The 22,861-nt window shown below is 45.4% G+C and overlaps 2 protein-coding genes and 1 pseudogene across 3 annotated transcripts; 1 reads left to right on the forward strand and 2 right to left on the reverse strand.

Annotated features, from left to right (window-relative positions):
* LOC106571531 (adenylate cyclase type 3-like) overlaps positions 1-13,405 on the reverse strand; it is a 39,235-nt pseudogene extending 25,830 nt beyond the window's left edge.
* Positions 13,406-13,636: 231 nt separating this feature from the next.
* LOC106571481 (uncharacterized) lies at positions 13,637-15,986 on the reverse strand. Its single transcript, XM_014144642.2, has 2 exons — positions 15,902-15,986; positions 13,637-15,170 (listed from the first exon to the last, which is right to left on the reverse strand). Exons 1-2 carry the CDS (start codon positions 15,918-15,920, stop codon positions 13,819-13,821), a joined length of 1,371 nt encoding a protein of 456 aa, XP_014000117.1. The 5' UTR covers positions 15,921-15,986; the 3' UTR covers positions 13,637-13,818.
* Positions 15,987-16,503: 517 nt separating this feature from the next.
* On the forward strand, positions 16,504-20,484 carry nagab (Alpha-N-acetylgalactosaminidase). 2 transcript variants are annotated; one of them, XM_014144294.2, is made up of 9 exons: positions 16,504-16,665; positions 17,455-17,611; positions 17,790-17,930; positions 18,238-18,449; positions 18,583-18,677; positions 18,819-18,980; positions 19,111-19,308; positions 19,450-19,590; positions 19,701-20,484. In XM_014144294.2, the coding sequence occupies exons 2-9, from the start codon at positions 17,457-17,459 to the stop codon at positions 19,902-19,904; spliced, it is 1,308 nt and encodes a 435-aa protein (XP_013999769.1). In that variant the 5' UTR covers positions 16,504-16,665; positions 17,455-17,456; the 3' UTR covers positions 19,905-20,484. The 2 variants fall into 2 exon arrangements, with proteins under 2 accessions (XP_013999769.1, NP_001133745.1); NM_001140273.1 differs by having other exon boundaries at positions 16,612-16,665; positions 18,819-19,308; positions 19,701-20,482.
* The last annotated feature ends 2,377 nt before the right edge of the window (positions 20,485-22,861 follow it).

Consider the following 22,861-nt stretch of genomic DNA (forward strand, 5'->3'; position numbering starts at 1 on the left):
CCTCAAAGCTCATCACTAAGCTAAGGAACCTGGGACTAAACACCTCCCTCTGCAACTGGATCCTGGACTTCCTGACGGGCTGCCCCCAGGTGGTGAGGGTAGGTAGCAACACATCTGCCACGCTGATCTTCAACACTGGAGCTCCCCAGGGGTGCGTGCTCAGTCCCCTCCTGTACTCCCTGTTCACCCACAACTGCATGGCCAGGCACGACTCCAACACCATCATTATGTTTGCTGATGACACAACAGTGGTAGGCCTGATCACCGACAACGACGAGACAGCCTATAGGGAGGAGGTCAGAGACCTGGCCGGGTGGTGCCAGAATAACAACCTATCCCTCAACGTAACCAAGACTAAGGAGATGATTGTGGACTACAGGAAAAGGAGCACCGAGCATGTCCCCATTTTCATCGACGGGGCTGTAGTGGAGCAGGTTGAGAGCTTCAAATTCCTTGGTGTCCACATCAACAACAAATTAGAATGGTTCAAACACACCAAGACAGTCGTGAAGAGGGCACGACAAAGCCTATTCCCCCGCAGGAAACTAAAATGATTTGGCATGGGTCCTGAGATCCTCAAAAGGTTCTACAGCTGCAAAATTGAGAGCATCCTGACCGGTTGCATCACTGCCTGGTACGGAAATTGCTCGGCCTCCGACCGCAAGGCACTTCAGAGGGTAATGCGTACGGCCCAGTACATCACTGGGGCAAAGCTGCCTGCCATCCAGGACCTCTACACCAGGCGGTGTCAGAGGAAGGCCCTGAAAATTGTCCAAGACCCCAGCCACCCCAGTCATAGACTGTTCTCTCTACTACCACATGGCAAGCGGTACCGGAGTGCCAAGTCTAGGACAAAAAGGCTTCTCAACAGTTTTTACCCCCAAGCCATAAGACTCCTGAACAGGTAATCAAATGGCTACCCGGACTATTTGCATTGTGTGCCCTCCCCCTGCCCCCCCCCCTTCTACTCTCTGTTTAAATTATATGCATAGTCACTTTAACTATACATTCATGTACATACTACCTCAATTGTCCCGACCAACCAGTGCTCCCGCACATTGGCTAACCGGGCTATTTGCATTGTGTCACACCACCCGTCAACCCCTCTTTTTACGCCACTGCTACTCTCTGTTCACCATATATGCATAGTCACTTTAACCATACCCACATGTACATACTACCGCAATAAGCCTGACTAACCGGTGTCTGTGTATATAGCCTTGCTACTCTTATTTTCAAATATCTTTTTACTGTTGTTTTATTTCTTTCCTTACCTACACACACACACACACACACATACCTTTTTTTTTCGCACTATTGGTTAGAGCCTGTAAGTAAGCATCTCACTGTAAGGTCTACACCTGTTGTATTTGGAGCACGTGACAAATACATTTTGATTTGGGTGGCAGCATCATGTTGTGCGGGTGCTTTGCTGCAGGAGGGACTGGTGCACTTCACAAAATAGATGGCATCATGAGAGAGGAAAGTATGTGGATATATTGAATCAACATCTCAAGACATCAGTCAGGAAGTTAAAACTTGGTTGCAAATGGGTCTTCCAAATGGACAATGACCCCAAGCATACTTCCAAAGTTGTGGCAAAATGGCTTAAGGACAACAAAGTCAAGGTATTGGAGTGCCATCACAAAGCCCTGACCTCAATCCTATAGAACATTTGTGGGCAAGAACTGAAAAAGCGTGTGAGAGCAAGGAGGCCTACAAACCTGACACAGTTACACTCTGTCAGGAGGAATGGGCCAAAATTCACTCAACTTATTGTGGGAAGCTTGTGGAAGGCTACCTGAAACATTTGACTCTAGTGAAACAATTTAAAGGCAATGCTACCAAATACTAATTGTGTGTATGTAAACTTCTGACCCACTGGGAATGTGATGAAAGAAATACAAGCTGAAATATATAATTCTCTCTACAATTATTCTAACATTTCACATTCCTAAAATAAAATGGTGATCCTAACTGACCTAAGACAGGGAATTTTTACTATGATTAAATGTCAGGAATTGTGAAAAACTGAGTTTAAATGGATTTGGCTAAGGTGTATGTAAACTTCCGACTTCAACTGTACATGTGATATTATATGTTGAAAATTCTTTAAAAATAAGTCAGTTAATTCATATTTATTTTCCTAAACTAAGCCATGAGAAAGCCACATGTTATCCAATTATTCAGTTACTGTACTAAAACACACACACACACACACACACACACACACACACACACACACACACACACACACACACTGGGTTTAGATGACTTACACTGTCAAGTGTGTCTACTTGTGTGCAGTCACCGTCTCCCCCTCATCTACGGAGAAAAAAAAAATCGCAGCAGCCCCACCTCTAAACTACTTCCCGTGGCTATGTAGTCTTCTCATAATTTGACTGGCTGTACAGCTCCTACAGAGGAGAAACAAAACTGATGGGTAAGAAAAACGTTTACAACTCGCTGTATTTTTTCCCCATACCCTTTCTTTGGGAGTCTCTCTCCCTTCTTGTTTGTATTTTTATTTTCCTTCTATCTTTTTACTCCCCAATCCTTCTCTCACCTCGTCTCTCTTAGAGCCCTGGAAGTGTTGGGCGACATGTTCAGGCAGCATGTTGGTGACCAGTGCTTCATTCCAGCGCCTCATCTCAAACACCCTAACCTTCTGGTCATGCACCTCAATCTTCCACAGGAACAGCTTATTTGACTGCCTCTCCACCTAGGTGTATGTGTGTGAGAGAGAGAGAGTTGAGGAAGAGGAGCGTGGGGGGAAAGCTCCTACAGACTATTGTTGTTGGGGGAAATCAGTAAGAAGATGTATTATTAACGAGTTACAGGCTGAGGCTCATTGAGGTCTGACTCAATCTGGTTCTGAGGTGTGATTGTGAGGATGGTCAGGAGGAGGTGACTCACATGTCTGGCAAAGTAGCAGAAGCTTATCCTCATGATAATGACCATCACTGTCATCAGGTACTTCGAAGGGACTACAGATGTCCTGAGGACAGAGAGAAGAGGGGGGAGAGCGAGAGGGAACATATTGAGTATCCACGGCTTTACACTTTACCTACCTACCATTTCTGTACATGTTTTTAGCACCACTTGAGGGGTTATTGTTCCTCACCTGTAGCTGGTAAATCGTATGAAGTCATAAAGTTCGTAGATGTCCCTCCAGCTGTAGATGTTGATGACACCCGCTGTCACAACTACCAGCAGCATGAGCCCCAGCTTGACCAGCTGGCTGACCCGCACCAGTATATGGTGGTCGCCACGAGCGACAGCACCACCATGTAGCTGTAGTGTTTGGGGTTCTCGGAGCAACCCCCTATTCTAGCCACTCTTTCCCCTTCTCCTCCTCACTTACGTCTCTTCGTTCTCTCTCCAGCAGCTCCAGGTTCAGTAGTCTTTTCAGCTCCTGTTCATGCTCCCTGGCGTCCGTCTTCTTGTTTATCTGACGCTGAGAGCGCGTCACTTAGGCATCACAGGTCAAAGGTTATAAATAGGCTCACAGTGAAATTCACACACTTAGTCAAATCTAAAGGAAATCTTAAACTGAAAAATGGGAAAATCAGGGTCACACAGAGTGTTTCTTGGTAGACTTAAACAAATCTACTTTGAAACAGAAGTATCCACCTCACACACATGGTTATGGGATTTAAAATGGTGAAATGTATTACATTTTGAGTTATGTACATCACAGAAGACTGAAATATAACAAAACCATTTGACATAGAAACACCGGATTTTCGGCCGGTTTTTTGAAATAATGTTTATTATAAAATTATGAAAAATATGAATAACATTCCACCCATGAGGTCATTAGGTCATTTGACTGCAGGAAAGGGCTATGGGTTAGGTGTACCTGTGTGTCTTCCTGTTTGCACTCTATGGGCGTGGCCCGGTGTTACGGATACAAGTGTGTATCCTGTGTGTTTCTTTTCTCTCCTTCTCCCCATCACAGGTGACAATCATCAGTCCCCAATCAGAAGACACCTGTTCCTTCTCCCTCAACCAATCACAGTCCCTTTCCCTTGGTTTAAAAACCCAGTCAGTTGTTTTCTCCCGGAGCTCATTTTTATCTCGCGAGCTCATTCTCACTCTGTGATCAATCTTTGTGCTCATTCGCTCTTGTGTCCAATCTCTATCTCCCCGTGTCTCTCTCTCTCTGTATTGATCTCTTTTGTTTTTGCAAACTACATGTCACATTTGTCCGGTAATCCTGTGAGTATTGTTTTGTTATTTGACTGTTTGTTTGTTTGGTGGGAAAAGGGGTACCAAGACAAGTCGCCCATGGGCATACATTACCCGTAGGAATACTGTGTCTAAGTACCATAGTTAGAACTGGGCGGACCACCCACTGTATTTTTGGTTAGTTAGCTAGCTGTTGTTGAAATAGGCTAGTCTAGCTTAGGGGTGGTTTTGGATTATTGTTTCGTTGCTTGGGTCCAGCTCAGCCCCTTTTCCCACACCCCTTTACCGTGTGTTTAAAATAAACCTTTTGAGTTTGACGGTAGATTTCAGTTGTCTGTGGTTTTTGGTTCTCACTGTTACATGTCACGATTATAATTTGCATGATTTATGTTACGGGTCTCGTATCCATCCCCCCTAGACCGCTGGGCCAAAGAGGTTCGTAACATAAGTGGGGGCTCATCCAGGATCTGTCATTACTGACGCCCATACCGCTCATGCAGATTGTTATTGTGTGGTTAGTCAGTGTTGAGCGTCATAAGCATTAGTGTTTGCTATTTGTTGGCTTTTGTGTTTGGTAGTAGTTCAAGATGGCTACTTTTGAGTTGAAATCCTTTTTGGATAACCCTTTGTGGGAGGTGTTTAATAAATGTCGTAAAATTGATTTAATGACCTTGGCAGAACATTATTCATTGTCTATTTCTCACAATTTAGTTAAGGCGGAGGTTAAGAAACTAGTGTTAAATGTATTGTTGAAAGAGCAGGTGCTTGTGTTACCGCTGCCTGAGCCTACTACCCCTGTAGGGGATGTTGCTGCTCCTGTAAGCCCGTCGGTGTCTGAGACCGAAGGCGAGGCTAAAGCTCCAGCTACATTGCCCCGTTTTGATCCACTCTCCCCACTGTCAACTGGTGATGCCAGAAGGGATGTCCGTTCTATACAGTTTCAACTGGAGGCAGAAGAGAGAGCCCAAATTAGGCGAGAAAATCTCCAGTTAGAAATGTGTAAACTTGAGGCAGAAAAAGAAAGAGAACAGCGGCAGTTGGAAATCTGTAAAATAGAGGCTGAAAAAGAAAGAGAACAGCGGCAGATGGATTTCAAAATGCGCCAAATGGAACTGGAAGCAGAGACAGCGAGGCTAGCCTTCGTTCCTACTGTGCCTGTTAGTGAGTCGTCCTCACCAGCTGTAGCTTCCAACACGTTTGACATTAGTAGGCAGATTGCCTTAGTACCTTTGTTTAGAGAGTCAGAGGTTGACTCCTATTTTTGTGTGTTTGAACGTATAGCTGTAGCCTTGAAATGGCCTGAAGAAGTATGGTGTTTATTGCTACAATGTAAATTAACTGGTAAAGCCCAAGAGGTTTTATCAGCGCTACCTCTGGAAGATAGTTTGAACTATGAAGTGGTCAAAGCTACCGTTCTTCGCGCTTATGAGCTTGTGCCTGAGGCATACCGACAGAGATTTAGGTCTCATAGAAAGTCTTCTAATAAGACTTATGTGGAGTTTGCTAGAGACAAGGGAAATCTGTTTGATAAATGGCATGCTGCTAGTAAGGTAACTGATTTCAACTCTCTCCGGGAGTTAATTTTGTTGGAAGAGTTTAAAAATTGTTTACCCGAACGCATTGTAGTATACCTAAATGAACAGAAAGTATCCTCCCTGTCAGAAGCGTCTGTGTTGGCAGACGAGTTTGTGTTGACGCACAAGAGTGTGTTTTCGGCTCATACTGAGAGTAGAGCTACTGAGTTGCCTACTTTTAGTCCTGGTCGGCCCGCAGTATATCAAGCACGCCAGAAAAATGAGCGTCCCTGTTTCTATTGTCATAAAGTGGGACATATGATTAATGATTGCTTCCTACTAAAACGCAAACAAGGGATGCCTATTCGTGCAAAGCCGCCGACAGGTGTTGGGCTAATTCGTACTGTTGTGAGGTCTGAAACGAAACCAGTGCCTCAGGGTAAATGTAGTTTGAAAGTCTCAGTACCCGACCGCAGTTACGAACCGTTCATTTTCGAGGGGTTTGTGTCCATAGCGAATGACGAAGCATCTCAGCGTCCTGTTAAAATCCTTAGAGATACTGGTGCGGCACAGTCATTTATATTGTCTGATGTGTTGCCCTTATCCGACAATACATACTGTGGTTCCAGTGTGTTAGTTCAGGGTATTGAAATGGGTTTTGTCCCAGTGCCATTGCACTTTGTGAATGTACACTCTGAGTTGATCAGTGGAATATTCAGAGTGGGGGTACGTCCTATGTTGCCAGTAAAAGGTGTGACCTTTATAATGGGTAACGATATTGCTGGAGGAAAGGTAGTACCCGTATTGGAAGTGTTGGATAAAAGTGACCACTCTCTCTCCAATGAGTTGGCACAGAGTTATCCCCATGTGTTCCCCGCTTGTGCTGTCACTCGTGCTCAGGCAAGACAAGTGGGTGACGTGATAGATTTGTCGAACACTGTTCTGTTCAAAGAAGATGATCAAGAGGATGGGTTGTGTACTACCTCTGCGAAGCTGATCACCTCTGACAAACAGACAAGGGAAGAATCGAAGTATGTTGAACTTATTGCTGAGGCAATACAGTTACCAGTCACTCGTGAGCAGCTGATTGCTAACCAGAAGGTTGACAACAAGCTTGCTAAATGTTTTTCTAGTGTTGTCTCATTGGAAGAGGTAAAGAAGAAGAATGTGGCTTACTTTCTTGATGGTAATCTCCTCATGCGTAAATGGACATCCCATGGTGGCGCGGAGGGAGATTGGAATGCTGTTTACCAAATAGTGATTCCTACAGCCTTTCGACACTGTGTTATCCCTTGCTCATGATCACCAGTGGTCTGGACACTTAGGGATCACGAAGACTTATGATCGGATCCTTCGACATTTCTTTTGGCCAGGTTTAAAACAAGATGTGGCTCAGTTCTGTCGGACATGTCACACATGTCAGGTTACAGGAAAACCAAATCAGGTTATTCCTCCTGCTCCTCTTTGTCCTATACCTGTCATAGGTGAACCATTTGAACATGTGGTGGTTGATTGTGTTGGACCGTTACCGAAGACAAAATCGGGTAACCAGTTTCTGTTAACGATAATGTGTATGGCAACAAGATACCCCGAAGCCATTCCTCTGAGAAGGATTACAGCTCCAGTGGTGAGTAAAGCCTTAATTAAGTTCTTCACGACATTCGGGTTACCTAAGGTGGTACAAACTGATCAAGGTACAAATTTCCTGTCAAAGCTCTTCAAGCAGGTGTTAAAATCCTTGTCAGTTGCGCACCGTGTATCAAGCGCATATCACCCAGAGTCTCAGGGTGCGCTTGAACGATGGCATCAGACACTGAAGTCTATGCTACGTAAATATTGTTTGGAATCTGAGAAAGATTGGGATGAGGGAGTTCCTCTAGTTTTGTTTGCTGCTCGTGAAACTGTACAGGAGTCCCTAGGGTTCAGCCCAGCTGAACTAGTGTTTGGTCACACAGTGAGAGGACCAATGAAAGTCCTTAAAGAACAGTTTTTGTCCCAAGAGTTGTGTACGGAAGAAGAGAATGTGTTGGACTACGTTAGTCGCTTTCGTGAGCGCCTACACCAAGCCTGTGCTCTCGCTAAGGAAGCTCTGTCTTCCTCACAAACAAGTATGAAAAGACACTATGATAAACAGGCTGTTTCTCGTCCACTACAGCCAGGTGACCAAGTGCTGGTGTTATTGCCTGTTCCAGGATCTTCACTGTCAGCTCGTTTCTCTGGTCCTTATTTGATTGAAAAGAAGTTAAGTGAAACTGATTATGTGCTTCAAACTCCTGATAGAAAACGGCAATCTCGTGTGCCACATTAACATGTTGAAAGCATACCAAACCCGACCCATCACCCAGGTAGATGGTTCAACCACAGCGGAAGTTACTGCTATTTCTGCTGCTTCTACGGCTATGATAGTGGACTGTCATATTGATGATGTTGATGGAGATGGATTGGAGTTGCGCAATACTCAGCAGCAGTGTGTTAGATTGCCCAACTCAGAAATGCTGATGTCTCTCCAGTCAGGTCTGGTTCACTTAACGGAAGGACAGGCCGACGATATTGTGAGGCTACTCCACAGTTTTCCATGTCTCTTTAATGACGTTCCTACTCGCACAAATGTGTTGGAACATGACATTAATGTTGGAAATGCTGCCCCTATCAAGCAACACCCATATCGTGTCAATGCTTCTAAGAGGAAGATAATGAGGGATGAAGTGAAATATTTGTTGGAAAATGACCTGGCCACGCCAAGTTCAAGCCCTTGGAGTTCTCCTTGCATTCTGGTTCCTAAACCTGATGGTACGTCCAGGTTATGTACGGATTATCGAAAGGTAAATTCTGTCACATTGCCAGATTCTTTCCCGTTACCCAGACTGGACGACTGTATTGACACTGTTGGTGCTGCTACTTATGTAACTAAGTTGGACCTCTTAAAAGGTTACTGGCAGGTTCCGTTAACCTCACGTGCTTCTGAGATTTCTGCCTTTGTTACCCCAGACAACTTCCTACAATACTCTGTCATGGCTTTTGGGATGCGAAATGCACCAGCCACTTTTCAACGACTGGTTAACACCGTATTAGCTGGCGTTCCTAATTGTAGTGCATATCTAGATGATCTAGTGATTTATTCATCTGAGTGGACAGATCATGTTAACTCTCTAAGGGTAGTATGTGAACGTTTGGCCGCTGCTTCTTTAACCCTGAACTTGGCAAAGTGCGAGTTTGGGAAGGCCACTGTTACCTATCTCGGCAAAGAGGTAGGCCATGGACAGGTGCGCCCTGTTGATGCTAAGGTCTTGGCTATCACTGCATTCCCTGCGCCTACCACCAGACGAGAGCTACGCCGCTTTTTGGGGATGGTTGGCTACTACCGTAGCTTCTGTAAAAACTTCTCTGCGGTAGTTGCTCCATTGACCGATTTGCTCAGTCCGGCAAGATCGTTTGTGTGGTCCCCGGACTGTAAGGTAGCTTTTGAAACTGCTAAAGCACTATTATGTAATACCCCTGTACTTGCAGCTCCGTATTTTGAAAAACCATTTAAACTTGAGGTAGATGCTAGTGCCAGAGGTGCTGGTGCTGTTCTACTTCAGCAGGACAAGAGTGGACTGGATCATCCGGTGTGTTATTTCTCCAGAAAATTTAACAAATGTCAGACAAACTATGCCACCATCGAGCAAGAAGCTCTAGCGTTGTTGTTAGCTCTGCAATATTTTGAGGTGTACATAGGGTCTAGTGCCCTACCTGTGACTGTATATACGGACCATAACCCCTTAGTGTTTCTCCACCGTATGTACAACCAGAACCAGCGCCTTATGCGTTGGGCTCTTATTGTACAAAATTATAATTTGGAGATTTGCCACAAAAAGGGTTCTGAAAATATGTTAGCAGATGCTTTGTCTCGTGTGTAATAATTTTTGTATGTTTCGGAAGATTGACTTTGATTTTGTGAGTATTCATTGTAGATACTTTTGTATAAACTGTGTACATACTTTTAGTCGCAATCCCCCTGGGGGTTGCTCTTTTAAGGGTGGGAGTGTTACGGATACAAGTGTGTATCCTGTGTGTTTCTTTTCTCTCCTTCTCCCCATCACAGGTGACAATCATCAGTCCCCAATCAGAAGACACCTGTTCCTTCTCCCTCAACCAATCACAGTCCCTTTCCCTTGGTTTAAAAACCCAGTCAGTTGTTTTCTCCCGGAGCTCATTTTTATCTCGCGAGCTCATTCTCACTCTGTGATCAATCTTTGTGCTCATTCGCTCTTGTGTCCAATCTCTATCTCCCCGTGTCTCTCTCTCTCTGTATTGATCTCTTTTGTTTTTGCAAACTACATGTCACATTTGTCCGGTAATCCTGTGAGTATTGTTTTGTTATTTGACTGTTTGTTTGTTTGGTGGGGAAAAGGGGGTACCAAGACAAGTCGCCCATGGGCATACATTACCCGTAGGAATACTGTGTCTAAGTACCATAGTTAGAACTGGGCGGACCACCCACTGTATTTTTGGTTAGTTAGCTAGCTGTTGTTGAAATAGGCTAGTCTAGCTTAGGGGTGGTTTTGGATTATTGTTTCGTTGCTTGGGTCCAGCTCAGCCCCTTTTCCCACACCCCTTTACCGTGTGTTTAAAATAAACCTTTTGAGTTTGACGGTAGATTTCAGTTGTCTGTGGTTTTTGGTTCTCACTGTTACATGTCACGATTATAATTTGCATGATTTATGTTACGGGTCTCGTATCCATCCCCCCTAGACCGCTGGGCCAAAGAGGTTCGTAACACCCGGACTGAGCCAATGCTCCCACTGGTCTATGTGGTGTTAATCAACTGGGGAGAGTTTCCATTCTGAAAAACGAGGGGGGAGACAGAGGGAGAGGAATATAAAACATTTCCTTTACAGAACCATGCCAGGCTGAAAGAGGTCATCTCCGTTGACCTGGGTGGTTTCTTTGGGGACCAGCAACAGCTAGGTGTTTATGCCTTTCTCCAGCAGGTACTTACACCTCTCCCCTCAGTTTCCCAGCTCTAGGTCAAACTCTCCATGGTCCTCTGGGAGATGTGGACGCGCAGGGAGAACACGTGCACGCACGCACTCTCGTCCTTCCCCTAACTTACGAGGTGGCCTCCACCATGGCCAGGCCCATTATGATGGAGCAAGCTGTGTGGTCGTCACGGTAACCAGGCAGGCCGCAGATACAGTAGGGGAGGGTGGAGAGAGGAGAGAAACAACGACAGACATGATACGAATGTATGTCAGGAGCTGTGTGTGTTTGTGAGAGGAAATAAACAGTGTATTCTGAAAACAGCACAAGGAAGTCGGATGAGTGTGAAAGTCTCATAACATGACATATTGTCGTGAGAGATGAGGAGAGGGAGAGAACAACACAAGGAGACTTCACTTGCTTTGGCAATGTTAACATATGTTTCCCATGCCAATAAAGCCCCTTGAATTGACTTGAAACAAGGCCATGGAGAGACAAAGCAAGGCATAGAGAGAGACTCACAGCAGCCAGCTTGTCGAAGCGGGCGAACAGTTCGTTGAGCAGCATGACTAGCTCCTGTGCCCTACACACTGAGGAAAGCTGGTTAAAACCCACTAAATCACCAAACAGGATACTGCAAGAGAGACAGAGAGGGAAAGAAGAGGGGCTAAGGGGGGGGGGGTTGCAGAGAAAACAAAATTGCTTAATAGATGTGTTCTGATAAACTGGCTGCACCCGTCTCTCAGAAGCCTCCACTGCCTCTTTGGTACTCTGAGAATACTCTCTCTCTCTATAGGGCCCATACTGTTTGCTCCACAAATAGTAGCAGTCAGGGACAAGCATAAGAGAGGATAGAGGATGGAGGGCACGATAATAGTCTCATCATCTGCAGTGACTTCAGACTGTAATTCGAGCAGCACTGAGTGTTCCAGCACACTGCTAACAGCTATAGGTGACAGCACACCTGTAAAGTGGTAACAGGTCAGTGGGGCATCAGGCCACACACACACACGCCTGCTGGGTACATAGCTGCGGGAAGTAGTTTGGGAGTGGGGCTGCTGCGATTTCTTTCCGTAGATGAGGGGGACCCGGTGACTGCACACAGGTACAACACCCAGTTAGCCAGGAGCTGGGGGAGAGGGGCAGATAGGGGGAGGGATGAACATATCAACATGCTGCTGAAAAGGAAGTCGTGACTGACAGGTTGTGAGGGGTGTTGTGGGAGCATTGTGATGCTCAAAACCAATTTATGCTTGACCCGAAAATGTGGTTGGAGGCGCTGTATGGATGTTGTGACGCAATTGCGAAGCCTCCGGAGGTATGCTGAGGCCAAATTGATCTCAGTACCGCATCGCCATGTGCCGCCCAAATGATGTAACAATGCGGAGGGCTCCCTATTGCTCTGCATTGACATGATTGGTTGACGGTAGGTGGGGGTGGGAGGTCCTGTATAAACACATACTCACTTCCTTGACAACTTTCTTCACATCAAGCTCTGCTTCAACAACAATCTTCAAAAAATACCCTCAGCTCTGTGTCCCACAGATCCCTGCAAAGCTGGCTTGCCTTACCTGATACACGAAGGTAATTGATTAGCTGAGTTTAGAGTGTTGTGTGATATTTCAGGTCTTCTCACCTGTATCATGCCATCTCTTACCGGCCAGTGTTTCACTTACACCAGCACCCACCTCCCATTCTGCCCACCCCTCCCAATCTCTACCCACGTCCACCTCTCCTTTACCAGTCTGAGCAGCATGGTTCCCTGCAGGCTGTCCTGGTGCCTCTGTGCAATGATGACCCCCAGCACCAGTGTGTGGATCCCACAGGACAGGGCTGTGAGCAGCAGGAGATGGACCAGGGTCAGTGAAAGGAATCAGGGTCTGGTAGTTCAGCCCCAGATAACACAGCACGTGTACGGCTATCATCAGCAAGAGTATATATGGTACCTTAGCGCAAGCAACAGATGCCGCAGGGAGCTTGCGCAGCTAGCACAGTGTGTAGAGTACAATATCCCCAGCAAGACCAACTGCCAGTACCACGACCATTGCAAGTTTGTCCGTCGCACACATGACGAGGTCAACAGTTGAGAAGCGCGGAAAACACCAACTGCACAAAAAGAGTTGTTGCTCAGTGGTGTAAAGTACTTAAGTAAAAATACTTTAAAGTACTACTTAAGTAGTTTTTTGGGGGGTATCTGTACTTTACTATTTACATTTGACTACTTTTACTTCACTACATTCCTTAAGAAAATATTGTACTTTTTACTCCAAACATTTTCCCTGACACCCAAAAGTACTCGTTACATTTTGAATGCTTAGCAGGACAGGACAATGGTCCAATTCACACACTTATCAAGAGAACATCCCTGGTCATCCCTACTGCCTCTGATCTGGCGGACTCACTAAACACAGATGCTTCTTTGTAAATTGTCTGAGTATTTGAGTCTGCTCCTGGTTATTCGTAAATTGAAGAAAAAAAAAATTGTGCCGTCTGGTTTGCTTAATATAAGGAATTATAAATTATTTTTAACTTTTGATACTTAAGTATATTTTAAAACAAATACTTTTACTCAAGTAGAATTTTACTGTGTTACTTTTACCTGAGTCATTTTCTATTTAGGTATCTTTACTTTTACTCAAGTATGACAGTTGGGTACTTCTTCCACCACTGCTGTTGCTGCCGTCAGAAGTAGACCTGGCAGAGCCGTTCGAGGGACTCAGCGCAAACGTGAGACGCATGACGCTTGGCAGGCACACGCAGCAGCCAGGCGCACGACCTGCCCCATGCCCGACGTGACTGTTGCTGAACATTCTCCTGAATCATCTGTGTCTTGGGGAAGGGATGGAGCAGGGAATGAGCAAACAAGGAAGGAGAGGGTGGTAGTTCTCATACATCCCTAATTAAACCCAAACCCAGTCCTGCAGCCTCCTAATGACCATCCTCATAATCAAAGACAAATGATACACACCTTGATTTATACTTCAAGTTTATTGGGATTTGTTAGGTCATTAACTTGCCATTGTCAGCAAATAATGTCAATGTGTTCTGTAAAGTCTCAGTAACGTACAAATACGTGCACACACACACACAGAGAGAGAGAGAGAGAGAGAATTAGCAGAGATAACACAGTCTGCTGCTGGAAGCCACTGTCTCAGGCTCCCAATCCACATGTCGTTTTTCCCAGTGCCACTACCGCTGCCACCAGTACTCCTACTGTGCCCAGTCTTCCCAGTGCAGCAGTTCCTAGCGCTGCTGTTCCCAGTGCCCCCGCTCCGAGAGGTGCAGCAGCCGCGGTTACTGTTTCCATGCCAATACCTCCTATCAGGCTGGTCCCTGTGAGGACCTCACCCCTCAGTTTAATCTGAGTGTGGAACGGACTCTTTGGTGCACCCAGTATAAAGGCCCCCACTGCAACAAAGGCTACTGTTATTATTTCTGCTGGTCCCAGAACGACAGTTCCCAGTGCTAGACCCCAGAAGCCTAGCACCGCACCTACTGCTACAGAGCCTAGAACTACTAGTGTCGTCGCTCTGGTTCTAAATTCCGGTCCAGCAGCGACACTCGCAGCCCCCAGTGAAACCCCTGCAGCCGTGGCTCCCCCTAACAGACCCCCTATGCTGCCCCCCGACCCCAGAAAAGAGCATACTGGGAGAATGAGTCTCAGGCTACAAGAGGATGTCACTGCCGCCCCCACCGCCACCCTCGCTGCCCCCTCTGGTCCCAAACTCACCACAGCCACTGTTCCCAGAGCAGCTCCTAGCAGTCCTGAAGCCAGGGTCCCCACCCACAGCACTGACCCCAGCATCACAGTCACCTCTGACCCTGACCCACCTGTATCCCCCACACCCATAGGGAAACCTACTATTGCCACAACAACTGAGTATAGCAGTAACCTCTCTGACCATTTGCTGTTTCCTTCGGCTCTCTGCTGTGTTCTTTTCTCTGATAGGGCCTTCAGTAGGGCACAGAGGGACAAGATAGCAATGGCCATAGTAAATAGTCCTGTGATGACGCCCATACGGCCCATCGCCACACTGAGGTAGAGAGTAGAGAAAAAAACAGAGAGGACCGCGGTCATCTCATTCACGTCAGTGTAACGGTACACTAGCAGGACCATGACGCACTGGACCAGGAAGTGGCCCCACACGGGGAATGCGCCCACCAGTGTTCCAGTTGCCACGGCTCCCACCGCGATGGTGACCCCTCCAGCAATCTCCGCCGCCTTCGCTCTAGCTCCACCTCCTCCTTCCCTCCCCATCAGTCGCATCACCATGGAGGCGAGGAGAAGTCCGGTTCCCATGGATACCAACGCCGTAGTGAACACCAGGCACGTGGCTACCGCTCCCACCCCCGCCACGCCGACCTCTCCTGCTGCTCGGGCGGCGGTGATCATAAGTGGTCCAGTTGTGGTCAAGTAGGGTTCGGCAGCAGCCAGAGCGGTCTCTCCGATGGCGAACCCAGCCGCTACGCTCCTCAGGACCACCTCCACCATTCCAACCACACCTGGGAGAGACAGAACATGATTCTCTACTTTACCACTGTGAGTATGAACAGTTCTAGAAGATCTATACCCACTGTGAATAGACCTAGAGTCTAGACAGAGACCACTCATATTGTCCACCAGGTGTCAGTGAAGGACAAGAGTAGAACAACCAACACGAGAACGCACTGTCACTGAGTTGAAAAAGCTCAATCAAATCAAATCAAATTTTATTGGTCACATACACATGGTTAGCAGATGTTACAGCTATAATGTGAATAGATGGTGTATCACTATGTGTGTGGGAAACTTGTTAATAAACAGGCCAGACATCAAAACTGTCAGTAATACACTCTTCCTTCCTTGTCAAGACTAGTCACTCTGTCACGGTATATGGAAACTGAAACCACAATGCACCCGGTCTCTACACGCTGAAATTCAAACCTGAAAGTGACTGAATTACCCGAAAAGTCAACAAGCTAAACTCAACAGACCATTTCTATCCATAGTGTAACGTTATGATGCACAAAGTTGTGGCTGCAATATTCAATGGTGTTTCTGCTCAGAGTTTATTGCTCTTATCTCAAATCTGTCATGCCTGAAAGCTCCCTAGGTTTTATTAAGAAAGCAGGTTCTTACTAAACCTATTGGATAGAATATGTGCTAACAGGTACACGGAGACAGAAAACATACAGAGTAAAATTACAAATCAAAGTTACTTTGAGTGTTAAACTACTACAGATGAGTATCTTACCATGGCCTGTTCCTGCCATAACAGCTAGTGGATCCACTGACTTCCTGTCTTTAGCTCCACCTCTAGGATTCTCATGACATGTGACAAGCACTGCAGTTTTTCCAGTAACTAACGCTTCAAAAAATGTACATATATATATATATATAAATGTGTCAGCTTGTCATACATTAATAACAAGAATGACAGTAATAAGGTCACTAAGAAAAATTATATATATATATAAAAATTATATATTATATAAAATTATATATATATATATATATATATATATGTATATATATATATATATTTTTTCTTAGTGACCTTATTACTGTCATTCTTGTTATTAATGTATGACAAGCTGACACATTTGTTTTACTACTACTCATTAGACTCCCATTAGACTCCCTTAACATCCTAGTACTTGCAATGCAAGTAGGTCTAGGATATGTTTTTCAAAATTCATTTCTCAAGATTTTGTGAGGAGCAGTGAGTATGTCATGTGTCACATCTGTACTTCAAGGAAAGGAGGGAAGGATGCATTCGTTTGAATAACATTCTAACAGGGTTTAGGTTCCTTCATAACCGTCATTGCTTCCTTTCCTTCTCACCCTGTCCCCGCCCCTCTTTTGTCAGCTGACAACAACGCGCTGGATCATGTGATAACCGCTTCCTCAAATGTGTGGTCAGATGCGGTTTGTATTATTTTCAAAGCAGAGCATAGGCGACACCCTTGAGGCACTAACCGAACGCTGCTTTACAAGCTGTAAAAAAAAATTAACCTAGTGAGTATTGAGTTCATTCTTGCATATTTTGATACAGGATTTGTGCTCATTGAAAGTCGACTCTTGTTAAATATATTTGCATGGTATCTGTATCAGGCTAAAGTTACTAGACTCCCTTTGAAGAACCAGTCAATTGTTACAATGTATCACTCTTGCGTCGTTCTGCTAAGTGATGCGTAGTTACAGTAGCAATTCAAGTCGCTGTTTCCCATCCAAGGACTATATTGCTGTACTTTACTTGAAATGTATATCAATACGTCAAACCAGCTAACATTTTCTCATGTAGGCTAATGCTCAGATTATCGTGGTATTACTATGATTTATCGGTCTTTTCTGCCTAGATCTGGGCCATATTGTGTCATTAAGTTTTATTTTGTATCCTGGTATTTGCTTGCACAAACTAACCGTTCCTTGGGTTCAGTTATGGTCAGGTGACTTGTACAGCTCAGGTATTATTAATGTGTAGTGTTTGTCTTATAATGGTAAAAGGTTAAACAGGTTAGTGTTGTCACGCCTTCATTGTTTTCCCACCCCTCCTCCTCTCCTACCTCCGTTGGCAGTTGGTACACCCAGTCAGTCATGTGACTCTCAGGTGTATCGATACACACTGCACATTGACTCTATTCAGTTATGCAGAATGTCCACCAGGGTCATGTTCATTATGCCTGTACAGAAGCAGATACTTTCAAATTAAAGACATTTACGTGCATTCCTTGTGTTTGGGCAAATCTGGATGCTACATCCCAGTTTTAGTGAAGTTGTCCTATAACAAACATCTGTCTCTTTCAGGAATGCGATTTGCAGTAGCATTGTGTGTGCTGGCGCTCTTTGTGGCCACCCTTGCCCTGGACAATGGTCTGATGAGGACCCCTCCTATGGGCTGGTTGGCATGGGAACGCTTCCGCTGTGACATCGACTGTCAGAACGACCCCAAGAACTGCATCAGGTAAGACAAAAATATGATTCTGAACTCTTCCATTCTTGGGAATGGCTTTCATAACAAGGAAAGGAGACAAGGTGAGGAAGAGATTTCTGAGCCAACATTGACACTTAAAAAAAATAATAATATAGGCCATAGAAACTCCTGACATTTTCCTCTCTTCCTCTGTGTCGTCCTCCCACAGTGAGGTTCTGTTCCGGGACATGGCAGATAGGCTGGCTGAGGACGGCTGGAGGGAGCTGGGATATGTCTACGTCAACATAGACGATTGCTGGGCCTCCAAGGACAGAGACAGTAATGGACGCCTGCAGGCTGACCCTAAGCGGTAGGCTACTGAACGGAGAAACGCACACATTTTGTTGTTCTCACAAGCACTGTTAATGTTTACAACTTTATTTCACGTGTCTCATGTATCTTATCTATGTATTGCCATATTGTCTACTGTCAGGTGGAATATATCTTTATTGAGGTTGTTGACATATATTGAGGTCACTGACTTGTCAGTCATATGATACTCATATAGCCCATTCTCTCAGGTGAGGTATATTGGCATTATTGTGTTCAAACTATTGTCTGTATGAATATGTGTAACATGTCTGTCTAACCTGTGTATCTATAACCTCCTCCCTCAGGTTCCCAAGTGGGATCCCCAACCTGGCGAGCTACATCCATGATCGGGGGCTGAAGCTGGGTATCTACGGGGACATGGGCACACTCACATGTGGAGGGTACCCTGGGACCCCCCTGGACAAGATCACTATAGACGCTCAGACTTTCGCTGACTGGAAAGTGGACATGCTGAAGTTTGACGGCTGCTACTCCAACGCTACGGAGCAGGAGCAGGGTGAGGAAGGGAGGAGAGTTGGAGGCATGAGTAAGGGGAGAGTTGTGGATGGATATGCTGAAGGTTGAAACAGGAGATAAGTGGTTACTCAACCCTCAGCTGCTTGCTTGACACACACTGTTCTTTCTTATAGGCTACCCTGCCATGTCAAAGGCTCTGAACGCTACCGGACGTCCCATTGGCTACTCTTGCAGTTGGCCAGCCTACCAGGGTGGACTCCCACCCAAGGTTAATCAAATTTAATTTAAGTAATTACATATTTTTGTAATAAGGATGGGTTAATATTAGCTGTAAGTCAGTCAGTCCAGTTTATATACAGATCATATTTAAATATTTTCTAATTTGACCTCTTCTACATTTGTTTCTCAGGTGAACTACACCCAACTGGGAGAGATCTGTAACCTGTGGCGTAACTATGGTGACATAGAGGACTCGTGGAATAGTGTGCTGAGCATTGCTGATTGGTTCTTCAACAACCAAGACGTCCTGCAGCCTGCAGCTGGACCCGGCCGTTGGAATGATCCTGACATGGTCTGTCTTTGTCAAACTCTCCATTTCACTGTAGAGGAAATGTTGCTATTCAATGAACTAACCAATCAGAGTGAGGAGATGACCGAGTATGTTTTAGCTTCTGGCTGAACTGACTGTGTGTGTATTCTAGCTGGTGGTCGGGGACTTCGGGTTGAGCATGGATCAGTCTCGGTCTCAGATGGCTCTGTGGGCCATCATGGCTGCTCCTCTCTTCATGTCCAACGACCTGAGGACCATTAGCAGCGGGGCACGCACCATCCTGCAGAACAAGGTGGCCATCGGCATCAACCAGGACCCCATGGGCGTCCAGGGTAGACGCCTGATCAAGGTAAGACCCACATATATTCTATTGTCTTATCAGGGTCAAATACTCCTCCTGAGTTGTTGTTGAGCTGAATCTAAATGTCCTCAATCTTATTATTCTCTCCTTTTCGCTCTCTTTTTTTTTCTCTCTCTGTCTGATTCTCAGGAGAAGAGCGGTATTGAGGTGTTCTGGCGCCCTCTGTCTGATAAGGCCAGTGCTCTAGTGTTCTTCAGTCGTCGTACTGACATGCCTTACCGCTACCAGGCCTCCCTGGGACAACTCAACTACACCACTGGCAGCTACAAGGTCAGTCTGATCCCGGTTTCTCTAAGTCATATTGCTGGCGTTGCCTCAATCATGCCATTTCATATCTCCTTTTTCCTTCATGTCCTGTACTCTCTCCTTCCTTTCTCCAGATCTATGATGTGTTTGCGGAGCGGGAAATGGCCACACTGAAGGACTCCACACACTTTGTTGTGTCCATCAACCCCTCAGGTGTGGTCATGTGGTATATCTCAGCCCCTGCAGACCAGGACCAGGAGAACGCCCACATCGGGGGAAAGCTCAGGGGACCCGCCTTCCATGGCCACGCCAACGGTATCTCACCCATCGTACTGTAACCTTCCCCCATTGTCTTTGATGTCTCCTTAAGATGATACTTGCTTTCTCTCAGCTCTACTTTTTCACTAATCCAACATTATAATATAAGCCATTTAGCAGACATTTTAATCCAAAGCGATTTAGTCATGCGTGCATACATTTTACTTATGGGTAGTCCCGGGAACATTCTCATTAATGAATACCTCAAGGAAGGGAGCAAAGTATTTATTTCCATAATGGACAGAGCAAATGCTATTTTAATGTTGTCCCACAAAGATGACAGTTGTCTCCCTGAGATGACGTCACTCAATACTCAGGAATGTTCTGATTATACAATTGACAGTAACCATGATGATGCTGGTCACTGCCACTGCACTGTAGTTTCTTATGTTTACAAGTTTTAATTTAAAAGGTACTCTTATTTTCATTGCACAAATGTTTTATGTTCTGGATTTAAGGGCTCTGGTGCGCAATGTTTTCAGGGAATAACAGGAAATGATTAGATAATTATCAGATATCTTATTTTAAATGATTGATGCTGTGAATGATTTTTATATTTTCTTATGTTTTCAAAAACCAATAAACACTTTTTCCAGTGTGTATTGTCTTTTCTTTGTTCCTTTTAGTCTACTCACTGAAGCAGTCCTGACTTTCTTTAGATTATTTTACGTTTCTTGTTTTACTTGTGTACTGTAATTCAGCTGCCAAGCACAGAGAGATTGGAACGGAGAGAGCTGCCAAGCACGGCCTACATGTAGTAGTAATAATAATTAAGGTCTACACAAAATAGAAAGGTACGAAGACAGTGACTGGGCAGTTTGTTTGTAGAGGACACAGAAATACAAGGTCACATTAAAGTTGTGTACAGTACAACTACTAGTCAGAACCCTCCATCTAGCTCTGACAGTGGATGATGTCACAGACCAACTGCACACAGAACTAGAATGAGATTCTATTTCTTTGCAACTGCTGTTGTGATGTGACTGATGTCCGATCGATAGAACTCTACTGCAACAGAACTCCTAATCATTTAGGACTTGCAAGCTCAAAAGATGCTTTTAGGAAACCCGGCCCAGGTCGCTTTAAAATGCGTTTATTATGGCAGATTTTCTGAATTACATGAAAAAGCATCCTGTTCAGAAACCTGTTCGAACCCTTTTTGGAAAAATGTCCATGTCGTCCAACAGCCGTTGGCCACCACCGTCCCCCAGAACCTGGGTGCCTGCAGCTCCTTGGCTCCCACCCAGGAAACACCACTCCAACAGCTACAATGGTCCACCTAACTTCAACAGGCCTTCTACAACAACACCTTTCAACAGGCCCGTGGAAACACCACCCCTCAAAGTGGCTACATCCACCACCTCTCCTAGTAGGTACACCAGCCCATCCCTTCCAAGTTGGTTCATCCAACCTCCAGCCCGTCCCTTCCAAGTTGGTTCATCCAACCTCCTGTGGCCCAGCTCCAGTCCTGTATGTGGACATTATATGGACTGGACTTAGGGACTACAGGTGAACACCAAGTGCTTCCCTCCACTGGCCTCATCCCTTGATGAAGTACAGTTGTGGCCAAAAGTTAAGACACAAATATTAATTTTCACAGTCTGTTGCCTCAGTTTGTATGATGGTAATTTGCATATACTCCAGAATGTTATGAAGAGTAATCAGATGAATTGCAATTAATTGCAAAGTCCCTATTTGCCATGCAAATGAACTGAATCCCCAAAAACATTTCCACTGCATTTCAACCCTGCCACAAAAGGATTAGCTGAGGATTAGATTCTCTCGTTAACACAGATGTGAGTGTTGACGAGGACAAGGCTGGAGATCCCTTTGTCATGCTGATTGAGTTCAAATAACAGACTGGAAGCTTCAAAAGGAGGGTGGTGCTTGGAATCATTGTTCTTCCTCTGTCAACCATGGTTACCTGCAAGGAAACACGTGCCGTCATCATTGCTTTGCACAAAAAGGGCTTCACAGGCAAGGATATTGCTGCCAGTAAGATTGCACCTAAATCAACCATTTATCGGATCATCAAGAACTTCAAGGAGAGCGGTTCAATTGTTGTGAAGAAGGCTTCAGGGCACCCAAGAAAGTCCAGCAAGCGCCAGGACCGTCTCCTAAAGTTGATTCAGCTGCGGGATCAGGGCACCACCAGTACAGAGCTTGCTCAGGAATGGCAGCAGGCAGGTGTGAGTGCATCTGCATGCACAGTGAGGTGAAGACTTTTGGAGGATGGCCTGGTGTCAAGAAGGGCAGCAAAGAAGCCTCTTCTCTCCATGAAAAACACCAGGGACAGACTGATAATCTGCAAAAGGTACAGGGATTGGACTGCTGAGGACTGGGGTAAAGTCATTTTCTCTGATGAATCCCCTTTCCGATTGTTTGGGGCATCCGGAAAAAGCTTGTCCGGAGAGAGCGCTACCATCAGCCCTGTGTCATGCCAACAGTAAAGCATCCTGAGACCATTCATGTGTGGGGTTGCTTCTCAGCCAAGGGAGTGGGCTCACTCACAATTTTGCCTAAGAACAGAGCCATGAATAAAGAATGGTACCAACACATCCCCTGAGAGCAACTTCCAGGAACAGTTTGGCGGCGAACAATGCCTTTTCCAGCATGATGGAGCACCTTGCCATAAGGCAAAAGTGATAACCAAGTGGCTCGGGGAACAAAACATTGATATTTTTGGTCCATGGCCAGGAAACTCCCCAGACCTTAATCCCATTGAGAACTTGTGGTCAATCCTCAAGATGCAGGTGGACAAACAAAAACCCACAAATTCTGACAAACTCCAAGCCTTCATTATGCAAGAATGGGCTGCCATCAGTCAGGATGTGGCCCAGAAGTCAATTGACAGCATGCCAGGGCCGATTGCAGAGGTCTTGAAAAAGAAGGGTCAATACTGCAAATATTGACTCTTTGCATCAACTTCATGTAATTGTCAAAAAAAGCCTTTGACACTTATGAAATGCTTGTAATT

The sequence above is a fragment of the Salmo salar genome, chromosome ssa15 (assembly GCF_905237065.1).
Source record: "Salmo salar chromosome ssa15, Ssal_v3.1, whole genome shotgun sequence".
Lineage (NCBI taxonomy): Eukaryota > Metazoa > Chordata > Actinopteri > Salmoniformes > Salmonidae > Salmo > Salmo salar.

Excerpts from the sequence above, each read along its gene's own strand:
- nagab (XM_014144294.2), top strand. The coding sequence starts at position 17,457 with ATGCGATTTGCAGTAGCATTGTGTGTGCTGGCGCTCTTTGTGGCCACC. Across the intron at positions 18,450-18,582 it reads CGCTACGGAGCAGGAGCAGG|GCTACCCTGCCATGTCAAAG; the intron begins GTGAGGAAGGGA and ends TCTTTCTTATAG. Across the intron at positions 19,309-19,449 it reads AGGGTAGACGCCTGATCAAG|GAGAAGAGCGGTATTGAGGT; the intron begins GTAAGACCCACA and ends TCTGATTCTCAG.